This window comes from Drosophila tropicalis, unplaced genomic scaffold (genome assembly GCF_018151085.1).
Source record: "Drosophila tropicalis isolate 14030-0801.00 unplaced genomic scaffold, ASM1815108v1 contig_878, whole genome shotgun sequence".
Taxonomy (NCBI): Eukaryota; Metazoa; Arthropoda; class Insecta; order Diptera; family Drosophilidae; genus Drosophila; species Drosophila tropicalis.
The window spans coordinates 16,558,312-16,572,856 of record NW_027173374.1 but is presented as its reverse complement, the minus strand read 5'-3'; the positions used below and the strand labels follow the sequence as shown (position 1 = coordinate 16,572,856).

Below are 14,545 nucleotides of genomic sequence, written 5' to 3'. Positions count from 1 at the left end.
ACCGCCCATCTTGCTCTCATCCCCTGCTGGTCGCGAAAGGCGGTAATTGGATTAGACTCATTGTGCTTTCAGTATCAGCACCGACATGAGTGGCCAACTAGTCGAATTTCGTCATCCACCAACTATTAAGCCTCAACTAGCATGGGACAACGAATTCAGAGTAAGTAACATTTCTTCAAAGAAAAAATGCCGAATAATTCTAATCCTGGCAGAATTCCTAATTGTGGGAGCCCTTGGAATTGCCTTTCTGGCTATCTTGGCGGTGCTTGTGTGTCGTCTGCTAGAGGATTCGATTCCCAATGTTTTAACGGTAGAAGAACGGAATTATGCCTTTGACTATGTGATTGGTGGGTCAAGCTTTTTAAATTTTCGATTTGTCAGATTCAGAACATTCATTATATTCCAGTTGGATCTGGCACTGCGGGGAGCACTTTGACCTCGCTACTGGCCAAGCATAGTAATGGATCAGTTCTGCTCATTGAGGCCGGCGGAGCGTATGGCCTGTTAAGCAGGATTCCCCTGCTAACTACGTTTCAACAAAAAGGGATTAATGACTGGGCATTCCTCTCAGTTCCCCAGAAACACTCCTCACGGGGTCTTATCGAGCAACGTCAATGCTTGCCCCGGGGTAAAGGACTGGGTGGATCAGCTAATCTTAATTATATGCTTCACTTTGATGGCCATGGGCCCGACTTTGAGGACTGGAAATTAAAGCTAAATCTTTCAAACTGGGGTTGGCAGCAGCTGTCACCGTTTATGACAGCGGCGACGGCCAAGACAATGGATATGTTTCAGATAACAAGTGGTTATTCCAAGTTAACTCAGGCTCTGGCGAAAGCCGAAGCGGAATTCGTACACAAGCCTTGGACATTTCGACGTTCTCGGTATAATATTAAGAATGGATTGCGTCATTCAGTGGTCCAACAATTCTTACAGCCAGTTATGAAAAATTCACGCCTGCGACTTCTTCCCCACGCCCTAGTAAAGTTCATAAAGCTCTCCAAGAAACCGATGCTGCATGCCAGCTCCGTGTTGGTAGGCATCAAGGATGAGCATCACCAGAAGGAACAGAATTTTCGCATTGAGATTAAGCGGGAATTGATTATCTGTGCTGGAGCTTACCAAAGTCCACAACTGCTCCAGGCTTCTGGAATTGGCAATAAGTCAAGATTATTGGCCCTTAATATTCCTGTGCAGCACGATCTACCTATGGTGGGACAGGGACTTCATGATCACTTCAATTTGCCTCTCTATGTGTCTATCAATAGCATTGGACCCACTCTGAACCAGGACGCCCTCTTGAGTCCTGTGAATCTGTATCACTACCTTAGTTCTGGAACTGGTCACTTTGGCAACTTTGGTGTCCTGGGACATGTGGCCAGGCATACAAAACAATTTCCCTTTGGAATAACCTTTTTTGGAGCCGGGGCCATAGATGAAACTGCTCTTATGTCCATATCGAATTTCAAGAGGCCCGCCTTTCGTGCCCTTTTTCCTCGTTTCTATAATTCATCGCAAGAAGGTTTTGTCATAATATCGAGTTGCCTGCAGCCCAAGTCAAGGGGATCCGTGCAATTGCTGAACAAGAGCATGCGAAGGAATCCCTTAATTGATCCAAACTATTTAAGCCAAGTCGAAGATGTGGCCTGCACCATAGAGGCACTTAAGAATGCAGTCAAGGTAATGAGATTTCCCCCGAAACAAAAAATAAATAATTATTCCTTGTCTTGGGACTAGTTGGTCACCTCGAAATCCTTTGCTGAACTTCAGCCGCGTATTCATTGGCCCAAGCTTCAAGAATGCTCGAATTTTGGTCCCTTTGAAAGAGATTTCGTGAAGAATCAGCCCTCGGAACATTACCTCGATTGTCTTATGCGACACATTGGCCTCACTTCCCATCATCCCGGTGGCACATGCTCCCTTGGCAGCGTAGTGGACGAGCACTTAACGTGAATATATTAACAGCTAGAGAAATTATCTGATACTAATCATTATTGTATATATTTTGTGGATGTATAGATTACGTGGTATTGCAAATGCGCGAGTGGTGGATGCTAGTATTTTGCCTGGACCGATTTCGGGGAATCCCAACACAGTCATTGCAGCGATTGCCATGAGAGCAGCCTCTTGGATATTAAAAAGTGAATTGCAAGATTTTCGCAAAGCCTAGAATCAATCAGAAGGAAATGAAGAAATAAATGCACATAAAAACCTGAAATAAAAGAATTTCTTACAAATATCTCTCTTTGAATATTTTGATAGAAGAATATGGAATTATTTCGTTAAACTTGTGCAAAGTATCTTTGTAGACATATGTATACATATCTATGCAACAATCGGACTTTCCTCTTTGATCTTGCACTTGAATTTAGATTCGATTGCAATTGTTGGCTCAATGCCCATTAGATTTTCATGAATGGCCACTTATCCACTTGCTTAGAGCATGTTTAGTTAGTTCTCGTGCAACTCTCTCTGGGAGAAGGAAATACTTGACCGGAAATAACCACAAATACCTATCCAGATCCATTGGGGATTAAATATGTACAATTTTAATTCGATAATTTCCAAGTTGGCTTTGAAGTGTCGTATTATATATATTCCTGAAGGATTTCTAAAGAACCATTCGCGTGTACTGTGACATAATTGTGGACTTAAGTGCAATATATGTACATATGTACATACATCTAGTTAAATCTGTGTGTTTGGGAATTACTCTTACCTAAGGTCACTTCCATGTGGCAACTAGTTTTGAAAGTGTCACGATTTGCCTCTGCTTAGAGAGGAGGAGGTATTACCCAGAGCAACTAAAATAAACTCACATGTATTATTAGTGGTGATCAAAAAAGAAAGAAAAAACAGCGCCGAGTAAATTGGTCGACAATTGACAATTGAGCGAAATTAAATTGAATCGTTGAAACAAGCGCCCAGTGCCACCTACAAACAGAAGTACATGGATTTAGTGAATCACAGAGAGGCACTGAGTTAGTTAGAATCGGGCGCTTCCTTAGTGCGGAACCCCACAGCACAATACAATGCAAACAATCGATCAAATCCTGGGTGAACTGCAGCGGTTCTCGGGGCCAGATTATGTAGCCTTTGTTTCTATGTTCCTGCTCTGCATTGGCATCGGCATCTACTTTGGGTTTATGAACAAATCGGTGTCGGAAGATGACTATATGCTGGGCGGGCGAAAAATGTTGGTGGTGCCGATTGCCTTCTCATTGGTGGCCAGCTTTATATCGGGCATAACCCTTCTGGGCCTGCCCACGGAGGTCTATTCGTATGGCACGCAATATCTATATGTTTCACTGGGAGTACTTGGAATGGTCTTCCTGATGAGTGTGTTCTTCTTGCCTGTTTTCCATGACTTGAATATAACCTCCACCTATGAGGTAGATTAAACTAATGGTCCCAATCTTTTTTGAAACGATTTTTATCTGGTTACCACATATAATGATCTTTTCAGTATCTGGAGACACGTTTTGATAGACGACTTCGATTATATGGATCTGTGATGTTCGTCATCATGAATGTGAGTATTTATGTATACTGGTGACCTGGTTGTGATACCTAACCCACATGACCTACTTTTAATAGATAGCCTATCTTCCCATTGTGATATACGTTCCGGCATTGGCCTTCAATCAAGTCACTGGTATAGCCGTCCACACGATCACTCCAATAGTGTGCATCATTTGTGTGTTCTACACAAGTTTGGGAGGACTCAAGGCTGTGGTTTGGACGGATGTTGTACAGGCGATCTCCATGATGGGTGCCCTGGCCCTGGTGGCCATTAAAGGTAGCTTGGATATAGGCGGAGCTGGTGTCGTAATTGATCGGGCATGGAAAACAAGTCGCCTGGAGGCTCCCGAGTAAGTACTTAATTAAAAGTAATAATTAAAATTAGGATTACATTTTTTCGGGTAGTTTCAATCCGGATCCAACTGTTCGACATACTTTCTGGTGCTTGTTTGTGGGAGGAACTATTTATTGGACTCAGACCAATGCCGTCTCCCAGAATATGATACAACGGTATCTCTCGTTACCCACTTTGGCGGATGCTCGGAAAGCTCTCTTCATTTTCTGTGTTGGAGTCCTGATTCTGATGGGTTTGTGTAGCTACAATGGTCTGCTGATCTATGCCACCTACGAGAACTGTGATCCTCTGACCACCAAGGCAAGTGGGGAAAAATTCTATAAGAATTCCAAATGTCTTATTTCTGTTTTTAGTTGGCCAAGGCTCGTGATCAGCTATTGCCGCTCTTTGTCATGGACACACTGGGTGAACTGCCGGGCATGACGGGTCTCTTTATAGCAGGTGTCTTTAGTGCTGCCCTAAGTTCGCTGTCCACATGCCTCAACTCCATGTCGGCGGTAGTCCTGGAGGATTTCGTAAAGCCTTATGTCAAGAAACCACTTTCAAATTCAGCGACCAACTGGATTATGCGCCTGGTGGTCGTTGGCGTGGGGGCTCTGTGTGTCGGCCTTGTCTATGTGGTTCAACATATGGGAACTGTGCTACAGTTAACCATGAGCCTGGAAGCCATAACCAATGGTCCACTCTTTGGCATTTTTACCCTTGGCATCTTCTTGCCCTGGATCAATGGTCATGTAAGTGATGGAAATGGAGAATATTCAGTTTTTTCATTTGGATTAAATTACGATCTTAATAGAGCGCCCTGCTGGGTGGAGTTATGGGAGTCCTTGCCATGTCCTGGGTCACTCTGAATGCCCAGTGGGCCATTGCCTCGGGAGCCATTAGCTATCAGACCAAATCTCTTAATGTAGATCAGTGTGATTATAGCTTCAACTCCACCAGTTTATCGCACAATTCTAACCACTCTGTAGGTGCTTTGGCTCAGTAAGTTCTCTCATTGTCCTTGCCAAGATTCGATTCCGACTTGATTATATTTCAGGGATATATTTCCACTATATCGCATATCGTATATGTGGTATACCTCGCTTGGAGCTGCCATTACCATTGCTGTGGCTTTGCTGTCATCCTTTGTTTTTGGCAAGAATAATCCAAACAAAATTGATCCTGTCCTCTTGACGCCTTGCATTCGGAAGTACTTTAGCTTCGGTTCCGCTACAGTCGTGGTGAGTGTGATTTTTTACCTAGGTATAGAATCCATTGCTAGATACGCTCTTGCTTTTCTAGAATGCTTACAAAACCGATCTTAACATTCCCATGCAACACAAATTACGCAGTGATGAGGTAGCACTTTGAGTTTGCAAGAACACGAAGTTCCAATCGAAGCTACAAAAGATCTTTATTATTTTAATTGGGTCCGTTTATTTGGAATAACAATTTTTGGAAAGTAATATCTAAAACATGCCTTCATCCTATGGCTTTCAATTTGGATTGTCACACATCATGTTAGGAAAACAGATTTACATAAATGCATGTGAGAGTGAGTAGAAACAATTAAATAAGATTAACAAAAACAAAATTTTGCGAAATATCTGTGCATAAATCGAATTTGTGATGGATTTCGGATTCATTTCGGTTGCTGCTGGACCTTAGAAAGCAAAGTACAGCGCTCAGACTCATTGAGATGTTCATAGAAGTTGGGGAAGTGTTCGTTTTGCGAGAAATTGGTCAGGAACTTTTGTAGATTCTCGGCAATGTCGCCTTGATAGTTGGACTCCTTGAGCAGTTCCTGCAATAGCTGCTCATCCTCGGCAGAGTCATCATCGGCCTCAAAGCACAGATCGGAGATGTATCGTGGTTTAGACGCAGTCCCTGGGCCATCATCCACAGCGTCGTCATTGTCGTCCTCCGAATCTGAGCACCCTTCGTCAGCCGTTTTACTCTCTTCGAAATGCTGATACTCCGAGATAAGAACCTTAAAGATTTTGACCAGAGCAGGAATGGTGACAGTGACCCATTTCTGATTCGATGCCACGGAACGGGTGCGTCGTCGGTCATCGCTAGTTTCCTCCACCAGCTCCTTGTACGTGATGGTGGTCAAGCGATTATCCTGAGTAGCTACGCCATATTCAAATAGTTTGCAAAGGGCCATTGTGGTAACCTGTGGCAAAAATGAGATTTGATTAATGTTTGTCTGCTTGACCCTTTTCGGATGGCGGCCCTCACCTTGCGCTCGTACATGCCAAAGAATGAATTCTGACGCGACAGCCAATTGGTAAGGACAAATTGCATGGCTGGCTCACCGTTTGGACCCGGTACTGTCGATAGAAAATTCAACACAGCGTCCATTTGAGTGAGGAAGAGATGGGCGAATATCAAGACCAGGTTCATAATAACTTTAAGGCATTCGAGATTCTGCATCTTGCTGATCACAGCCTTGAGAAGCATGTCCACGTTCTCGCCCAGCATGTTTCCCATCTTTGTGATAATCGTGATTATCAGACGACCAATCTGGCCGGCCGCTGTCATCTCGCTGTCCATGGGATTGAGTAGAATAGCAGCAACCTGCATAATACAATTAACTCCTTCCCCATTCTTGTAGCTGCATATCTGTTCGGGTGACACATTGATGAAACTGCGCAGACATTCCCCGCCGGACACCATCACGGCGTGATCATCTGTTTGAAGGACACAATTCATCATGGCGGGAAAGACAGTGTCCATCAAAATGCTAGGCAGGGGAGCCTCCGTGTACTTCACGATGGTGTTGAGAATGTCTAGAGCAATGTCCTGCTTTTCTTTGGCCGGTTCCCCGGATAGCGACAAAATGCTCACAATGGTGGGTATGAATTTTTCCTGCAACGGTCCGAGACACTGCTTGCGCTGACACAGGGCCCTAATTAGATCCTGGACATTCTCCAGCACATAAGGATCTTCAGCGTATTTTAGAAAGACTGCGATCACCAATGGAATTATCTTGCCATGGGCAGCATAGGCAAAGTCAGCATCAAACTAGGATTATGTAGTGAAAGATAAGTACCAATTCCACTGGTTACAACTTTAACCTTACCTTAACCATCATGGTAAGAGTTTCCATTAGCAGAGCTAACACACTAGCCTTACACCCTGGCACCAGAGCCATTATGCCATCGAAAAATCCTGGCAGCTTTGACACTAGAAGGGTTCGCTTTTGGCCCTCCACCGTCTCGTTAGCCTGCAAGAAGCCATGGAAGGAACGCACAGCACTAATACGAAGAATAAGGAATTTTTCGGGAGACAGGCTGCACAGGGTTACGTCCAGAATCTCCGACAACATCTGTGGATTGTACAATTCCGAGCTAGAATAGGTGCTTAACGTCCAAAGGGAGCGACCCACTAAATGGGAAAGCTCCTGGTGCACCAGCAGATTGCGCACAATTGTCAGATAATTGAGCAAATCGAATTTCGATTCGTCATCAACGATGACATCGCGGAAAGAGTGTACAGCCTCCATGCAGGCTTCCTGGATTTTCCACCAGTTTGGATTGTTGGCCGCCTTTTCTGCCTCCGCTACGCTAAAATGACGACCCAAAGCCTCCTGTAGCGGCTGAATGGCCTTAATGCCAAATTCATCATTGATTGCCTACAGAAGCAGAGAGGGATAGTCTTATAAAGATTACAGGGCAACCGTTTATATTCTTACCAGGAGAACATCACGACCACATACGCGCACTGTTAGCTCTACTCCGCCATCGTCCTCATCGTCCACAAATTTCTCGGGGTCGTCTTCCCAATCCTCCAACTGTTCTTCACTTAGCTGAATATACACAATTGTAATATATATTAAATCAGCTAAAACGTTCTTCATGCTGCCACGAAGTTTCCCGCATGTGAGAATGCAATTGATGAACTCTAGAATCTGTATGATTAGCGTTTGAAAGTTTGTTTGCTCGTCATCGTCCTCGCTGTCGCCGGTAGCCAAGGGATTAGCCTCGGTCTGATTAACCGAGACCTTTACGTATGTTTCCGCTATCTGGGTAAGCAATTGCCAGATAATGGGTAAAATGCGATCCATGTACGGACTAATATACTTAGGCATATCGGTGACAAGATGGGTGAAGACTAAAAAAAAAAAAAAAAAAGTTAAAAGTGAATATAAGCAGAATAACAGAGTGTCGCTTCAACCTTTAATAATCTCTGAGCGCAATAAAAAGTTGGATCCCGAAGCGCTGTTCATGCTCAGATAATGCATTAGCTTTTCCATGAAATTATTTAGGATGGAACTGATCATGGTGCTCTGTTCTTGCTTGTCAGTAATCAATGTCCCTATTGATCTTAATAGAGGTTTCAGTATCCGTATGGCCGAAGCTCTTGTCTTGATCGAATAGTTTTGCTCAGAATCGAAAATTCGGTACACTTCTGGAATTACCACCGGTCCCAATTCCTTGATTTGCTGGACCTCGTAGATAAACTCCTGCAGGACCTGCAATGCTCCATGGATAGAGTCTTCATTGCCTCCCAGGCATTTTACAATTATATCGAACAGCTCTGCCCAGCATTGTGGATAGTCTGTGGCCGCAATTGTGGATATCGTATGGGCCACAGATGAACGTATCTTTGAATTGGGATCGTACAAGCCGTTGGGTAATATATTTCGTATGGTCCTTTTTGCCTGTTCACTGGCCAAGCAAACATTTTCTCTGTCCTCCAATTCAGTCCAATGGGCCTCCACATATCGGGTTAACATGACAATGGCAATTTGTCGCAGCGGCAGCTCTTGCGACTGATTCATTATAATCTCCGACAAATAGACGCCATAGCCTAAAATAATAAGTAATCGTTAAGCACAGAAGAATGTGCTTAGGTGGGGTTGGTGTTGCTACTGCCCGCCAATTCTGAACGCAGACGCACCTTCTGTGAATTCCAGCTGCTTGATACGTCTTTCTGCCTGTTGGAGCGTTGATGTGTCCGGACTAAGCAGATTATGCAGATCCTCTATAATAGCCTGCTTTACAGAATCGCCACAGTCGTTTTGGAATTGCAGTGACATTATTTATTTTATCGAAAATAAAAAAAAATCAGCAAAAATCAGCCGGCAACTGTTGTGATCCACATGTGTTTTAAAATTTCCCTGCATGCAAAAATAAAAACCGACTTTAGAGCTGTAAAAATACAGGGAAAATCCTCGAAAGTTAAATTTAACAGCATCAATTGTGAGTCTGTTAAATTTAACAGCATCAATTGCGAGTCTCTTTAATTTAACAGCATCATTTACGAGTTTAACAGCATCATTTGCGAGCTTAACAGCATCATTTGCGAGCTGACTTTCTCAGTCCCTGGTATGTTTTGGCGGGGCTTGTTGTGTATTTTCTCATTGTGAAATTCGTACCATCGATGTTTTTTCCAGTTCTTAATTCTAACCATCCGAGTCGGACGCAAAAATAAAAAAAAAATTAAATATGACAACTTGGAATCCAGATATTGATGTCCAGCTTACAGACTCTGAGGACGAGGAGGATATTGCCATGAAACGTGATTTCCACGGAAGGGAGGCGATTCTCTTTGTTGTTGACGCCCATCTTCAGGAATGCAAAGAACGTTTAATGGAGGCATTTCAACTAATAAGCAGTGCTTTTATCTCGGGCATGCTTGTAAACGATAAGGATTTGATGGGTCTGGTGTTTGCCAACACACAACACAGTCCTCCACCCCTTGAGACAGAATGCCTGGACAACATAGTGGTGCCTATGAATTGTGCTGTGTTCCTACCACTACGGCAATTGACCAAACCTATAGTGGAGCACTATTTGCAGTTTATAGTTTCGGCGGAAGAGCTGTTTGCCACAGACTATGGCCTGGCGGAAAATGGTCGTGGAAATTTCGCCGCAACGATCCGGCTGTGCATTGAACTTCTGGAAAAGTGTGGCAAAAAGTTGAACAATGCTAAAATTGTCTACATTACGGATAAGGACACCCCACATCCTGTAGCCAGCAACGAATTTCAAGCAGCCCTGCAAAAGGCTAGCGATTTGGAGGGTAAAGAGTTTGAGTTCCATGTGATACCCATGATTGATGACTTTGATTATGAACCGTTCTACAAGGAGTTTATAACTTTGTCGCGAGGTAAGTATTGGAAGGACTGCTGTGCGAAACCTGTTCCCTTTGCTGGCGTGCAGTAATAGCCTTCAAGGTTTTAAGGTTTCGCAAATAAAATGTACAGAGCAAATAATTCACCCGCCACCAAGTGAAGCAACTATTGGTCAGCGGTTTTGGTTTTGCTTACAGTTTAAAAGACAATCCCAAACTTTGATTATAACTTATTCATCTTTGTAGCTATTGATATTGATGCCTTTCAAGTGCCAGATGCGCAACTTCTACGCGAAATTCTAGCCGATCGCAAGCTAAAACAAGATTTCCTACGCCGCTGCTTGGGTCACTTCACTTTAAAGCTGGGCCCTAACCTAGTAATATCCGCGCAGTATTATAATTATTTCCAGCGTCGCGCCTATCCCAACAAAGTGCACATTCTGCGAGAAGACAATAGTGTGGTTCGCAAGAAACGTGTCATACTGGTGCGGGAACAGGATGAAGAAACGCAAGATATTAAACATGAGTTTCAGATAAAGTCAACTGATGGTTGGTACGAATGTAAAATGGGAGAGGAGAGCCTCCGCATCACCAATACACAAATGAATATTGTGCGCGATTTCCATCGACCTGAGATGATGCTGCTTGGATTCAAGCATCGGTCGTCTCTGCCTGAGGTGATCTATAGCAAACCAGCTAATTTTATGTATCCCGATGATCAGAATATTATTGGCTCCAAAAAGTTGTTTCGTGCTCTGTGGCAACGTTGTCTTGAGCGTGAGAAGATTGCCATCTGCTTGTTCCTGGGCAAACGCAAGTCGGTACCCCCGTTATGTGGCTCTAGTTCCAGTGGAGGCGGAGCAGTCAAGGGACAACAACTATAGATCGCTGCTCTCTGGGGATGGTTTTAAGATTGTCTATTTGCCGGAAGCCAAGCATATTCGAAATATCGACCTGTGCGATTGGAACAGCACTGCCAATACGGCCAGCGATGAGGAAGTCGATCTCTTTCAGAAAATCATCAAAAAGCTTCGTATAGACTATCAACCAAATATGATTAATGATCCCAATCTCGAATTATTGCAATCCAATCTGCTTGCTCTATCGCTAGACTTTAAGACTGACGACCGTGGACTTGCTCGTGTGCAAGATCCGGTTGTTCAGGATGAACGTATTTCTAAATTCCTACCGGAGTATGAGGAATTATTTGGCAACGAAATTGAACCCGCCAAGAAAAGATCTGCATCGAGACCCGCAGCCTCTGTTGGTGCAAGCAGAGCACCCAAAGTCTCTAAGATCGATGGAGACCAATTAGGAAGCAACGAATATGTGAATCAGCTTATAGACGATGAACGTTTAACCAACTGCACTGTGGCCCAGTTGTGCCACATTTTAAAAACGCATTTCGACGTAGAGCCGCCCAAATCTATGAAAAAAGGCCAATTGGTGGACCGCATTAAGACACTGAGTTCTTAAACATAAAGTAGTTAGCCTAAGTTATTGACCTAGAAGATCTGCATCGAGATCTGCGGCCTGTGTTTGTGCAAGAGCCCTACGTAACCAAGATCGGTTGTGACCAATTAGGAAGCAACGAATTTGTGAATCACTTTCTAGCCGATAAACCAACCAATTTAACCAACTGCAATGTAACCCAGTTGCCACATTTTAAAAACGCATTTCGACGTAGAGCCGCCCAAATCCATGAACAAAGGCCAATTGGTGGACCGCATTAAGGCGCTGAGTTCTTGAAAATTTAAATGAAGTTGTTAGCTTGAGTTATTGACCTAGAAGGTTTTCCAGTTTATTTTTTAACATATTAATGTACTGCAACAAGCAGTCTAATTCAGTCAGTTTTATGTAATTATGTTTGAATTTAATATATATCGATAAAAACAAATGGCAAGTTGTAAGTAATTATCGATAATTGGATTACAATCGAATTTATGGATTATCGAACTATTCAGCAGTTCGGCAACCCTAACAACAACAGCCTGACCTGCTGGTAAATTAATTATTAATTTCGAAGTCTAAGCGATAAGAGAACATAATGACTGGCATCATGGACTCTGTGGAAATGCCCAAATTGCCGGAGAATCAAAAGACTTTTGCCGGCATACCAGAGGCGGTATTTCTGGTGAGTCAACCGTTCAACCTAACCTTCAATTGATGAAGGGTGGAGGGAAGGGATGCATGTGCAGCTGTGCCTGAATATGCTTGCTAATCCTTGCCTGGTTCTCCTTTGCAGGAAGAAATAGACTCGTTTATGGCCCAGCCGGAAAATGAGAACTGTGAGAAGGTTCTGCAGCGGCTGGACGAACAGCATGGAAAATATCGATTCATGGCCTACAATTTGGAAGCACGGCGTCGCAAGCTGAAGTCTCAGATACCCGATTTGGAGCGTTCACTGGAAATGGTGAATGTGTTGCGTAAGGAGGATGAAGATCGGGAAACACAATTTCTGTTAAGTGACCAGGTGTTTATTAAGACCTTGGTGCCTCCTACAAAAACCGTTTACCTCTGGTTGGGAGCCAGCGTGATGCTGGAATATCCCTTGGATGAGGCCGAGGCACTGCTAAAGCAAAATATCACATCGGCTGTTGGCAATTTAAAATCTGTCGAACATGACCAGGACTTTCTAAGGTGAGTTGGATAGGCAATGTGGACTTAATAATAATATTACTCGTTCTATTTTCCTACAGGGATCAAATTACTACAACAGAAGTGAATATGGCTCGTGTCTACAACTGGGGTGTGAAAAAGCGGCAGGCCGCAGCCAAAACGAACGCAAGTAGTAACCAATCCTAAATTTGTCAAATCAACTCGCCCATTCTTACGTCTCTCGCGTATTATTTATTTCGAAAATAAAAACAACAAAAACGTGCATTCAGATGCGGCAAGCACAGAAAAAGCGTAGCCGCTATTGCATTTGTCACTTGCTTTAAACTTGTTCTCCATTAAAATTACAATAAATACGAATAAAAGGAACCTGTGACAGGATAATTAATACAACAAATCTTAACAATAATACGTACAATAATTATTACATTACATTACATTAATATTACATTCATTACAACTCTTAATTAATATTCAAAGTTAATTTGATTCTAAGCATAAGCTGCATTTGGGAGTTTCCCTTTCATAATACTTCATTTAAATTTAATACAATACTGACATTACTCTTTATTAGTGTAAATTTAAAGCACATTTTTCTTACTCCATTTAAATTTACTTCCTTAATTTCCGTTTTCTTAATTTTAACATTTATTTAAATATGTTGTTTTTATGTTCGACAAAAACACTTCGGCTCGCTGAAGTTTTTATTTTATTTAATAATTCGATATTCTGTAATTATGTCGTTGTGGTTTACAAGAATTCGATTTGGTTGCAGGACCAATGAAGAATCTGAAAACTTGTTATATAATATTCTCAAAGGTAAGATAGAGTCAGATTTTATAATCCAATTAACTAGGAGCACGAACTTTCCAGGAGTATTTTTTTTTGTTGGTTCTGCATCATTGGGCAAAAGAATCTGGCATTTAAAATTTGGGTTACTATCATAATATGTTGTTAAGAGTGTTTTGTCAAGTCTTCTGGTAAATGCTTGAAAATTATATTCCGATTCCTTTTAGAAGCCCTGTTTCAAGAAGATCATTAAAGTAAACTGTGTGCTAAGAAGTCTTTTTGGACCCAGGCTAAATATAAATAAAGTGATGAGTAAAAATACGAGCTGTTGCTTGTAGCCGTCTGGGATTCTTGATTCGCCCAACTGACCTATTTATTTTTTTCACTGTAAACAACATAACATAATTGTGACCTTAGTTGGCCTCGGAGGGAGGGAGGGAGTAGCTACTCCCACTTTGAGGACTGCTGGATATAGTCACCATCTGGACTAGCATAGTTCTTAATCGGAGGTGTGGCCACTGGACCCTTAATGGTAACGGGTAGAAGCTGAAGGTCGACTTCGATAGCTGCCTGATACAGTTCCTCCGACTCCTTGCGTAGCTCTTGCAGTGCTTTATCTTGGGCTTGCACAAGGCGATCGATTATTTGAAAGTCAGACACTTTCTCCTCATGTTTATAGCGGGCCCATTGTTTTTTCAGCAAAGCTCGCTGCTCTTGCTCGGCACTGCTCAAAGAAGGCAGTTTCCGTTGCCGTTTGCTGGAAGAAGTCGGTCAGGTCTTTTCTAATCTCATGAGTGACATTGGCTTACTCTTTTTCGTCAAGCAGTTCTATAGGAACCTCCAACTCTTCCACTGGCTTCAGTTGTCGGGCATTTTTCTCCAACCGTCGTATCTGTTTCTCAATCTTCTTTTTCTTGCGGTCCTCGCGCTGTTTGATAATCTGTGGATCCAGCTTCTTCTTCTTCTTCAGTGGTTCGGCGCACAGAATCGGTGTTGTGTGGAGCAACCGGGCGGCGACTCCGGAGTTTTGGAGACTTAATCTGCTCGACGTGATAGATGAAAATGTTGTCTCACGATGTTAGTTAATGTTTTAGTTTAACTCACCTGGCCAAAGCATTAAGAAGCGACATTTTTCCTAATAAACAAAGTAAGACCTTTGCGTAATGTTATTTTAATGTGGCCAGATTTGTCAGAAACAAC

At 42.8% G+C, this 14,545-nt stretch overlaps 6 protein-coding genes and 1 long non-coding RNA gene across 8 annotated transcripts; 4 read left to right on the top strand and 3 right to left on the bottom strand.

The window, feature by feature from the left end:
* The first annotated feature begins 49 nt into the window (after positions 1-49).
* ninaG (neither inactivation nor afterpotential protein G) lies at positions 50-2,237 on the top strand. Its single transcript, XM_068299928.1, has 5 exons — positions 50-160; positions 213-347; positions 407-1,680; positions 1,738-1,949; positions 2,020-2,237. The coding sequence occupies exons 1-5, from the start codon at positions 142-144 to the stop codon at positions 2,168-2,170; spliced, it is 1,791 nt and encodes a 596-aa protein (XP_068156029.1). The 5' UTR covers positions 50-141; the 3' UTR covers positions 2,171-2,237.
* On the bottom strand, positions 1,777-2,790 carry LOC137584508 (uncharacterized). Of its 2 annotated transcripts, none has more exons than XR_011033484.1 (3): positions 2,720-2,790; positions 2,025-2,166; positions 1,777-1,965 (listed from the first exon to the last, which is right to left on the bottom strand). It is a non-coding gene; the product is annotated as an uncharacterized lncRNA (long non-coding RNA). The 2 variants fall into 2 exon arrangements; XR_011033485.1 differs by lacking the exon at positions 2,720-2,790 and adding an exon at positions 2,235-2,373.
* bumpel (brother of rumpel) lies at positions 2,713-5,453 on the top strand. Its single transcript, XM_068299929.1, has 8 exons — positions 2,713-3,392; positions 3,467-3,532; positions 3,598-3,872; positions 3,928-4,177; positions 4,231-4,611; positions 4,674-4,861; positions 4,917-5,100; positions 5,162-5,453. Exons 1-8 carry the CDS (start codon positions 3,033-3,035, stop codon positions 5,228-5,230), a joined length of 1,773 nt encoding a protein of 590 aa, XP_068156030.1. The 5' UTR covers positions 2,713-3,032; the 3' UTR covers positions 5,231-5,453.
* On the bottom strand, positions 5,255-8,976 carry Ipo9 (Importin 9). Its single transcript, XM_068299927.1, has 6 exons — positions 8,765-8,976; positions 8,039-8,674; positions 7,557-7,975; positions 6,945-7,496; positions 6,101-6,886; positions 5,255-6,035 (listed from the first exon to the last, which is right to left on the bottom strand). Exons 1-6 carry the CDS (start codon positions 8,901-8,903, stop codon positions 5,502-5,504), a joined length of 3,066 nt encoding a protein of 1,021 aa, XP_068156028.1. The 5' UTR covers positions 8,904-8,976; the 3' UTR covers positions 5,255-5,501.
* Positions 8,977-9,202: 226 nt separating this feature from the next.
* Positions 9,203-11,837, top strand: Irbp (Inverted repeat-binding protein). The gene is given in 3 exon segments (XM_068300027.1): positions 9,203-9,976; positions 10,187-10,764; positions 10,766-11,837. Coding segments are annotated over 3 exon segments (1,893 nt in total). The 5' UTR covers positions 9,203-9,312; the 3' UTR covers positions 11,417-11,837.
* Positions 11,838-11,901: 64 nt separating this feature from the next.
* On the top strand, positions 11,902-12,953 carry mgr (merry-go-round). Its single transcript, XM_068300028.1, has 3 exons — positions 11,902-12,074; positions 12,186-12,580; positions 12,640-12,953. Exons 1-3 carry the CDS (start codon positions 11,988-11,990, stop codon positions 12,743-12,745), a joined length of 588 nt encoding a protein of 195 aa, XP_068156129.1. The 5' UTR covers positions 11,902-11,987; the 3' UTR covers positions 12,746-12,953.
* Positions 12,954-13,673: 720 nt separating this feature from the next.
* Positions 13,674-14,542, bottom strand: mRpL40 (mitochondrial ribosomal protein L40). The gene is made up of 3 exons (XM_068300029.1): positions 14,450-14,542; positions 14,155-14,385; positions 13,674-14,102 (listed from the first exon to the last, which is right to left on the bottom strand). Exons 1-3 carry the CDS (start codon positions 14,473-14,475, stop codon positions 13,790-13,792), a joined length of 570 nt encoding a protein of 189 aa, XP_068156130.1. The 5' UTR covers positions 14,476-14,542; the 3' UTR covers positions 13,674-13,789.
* Between the last annotated feature and the right edge of the window lie 3 nt (positions 14,543-14,545).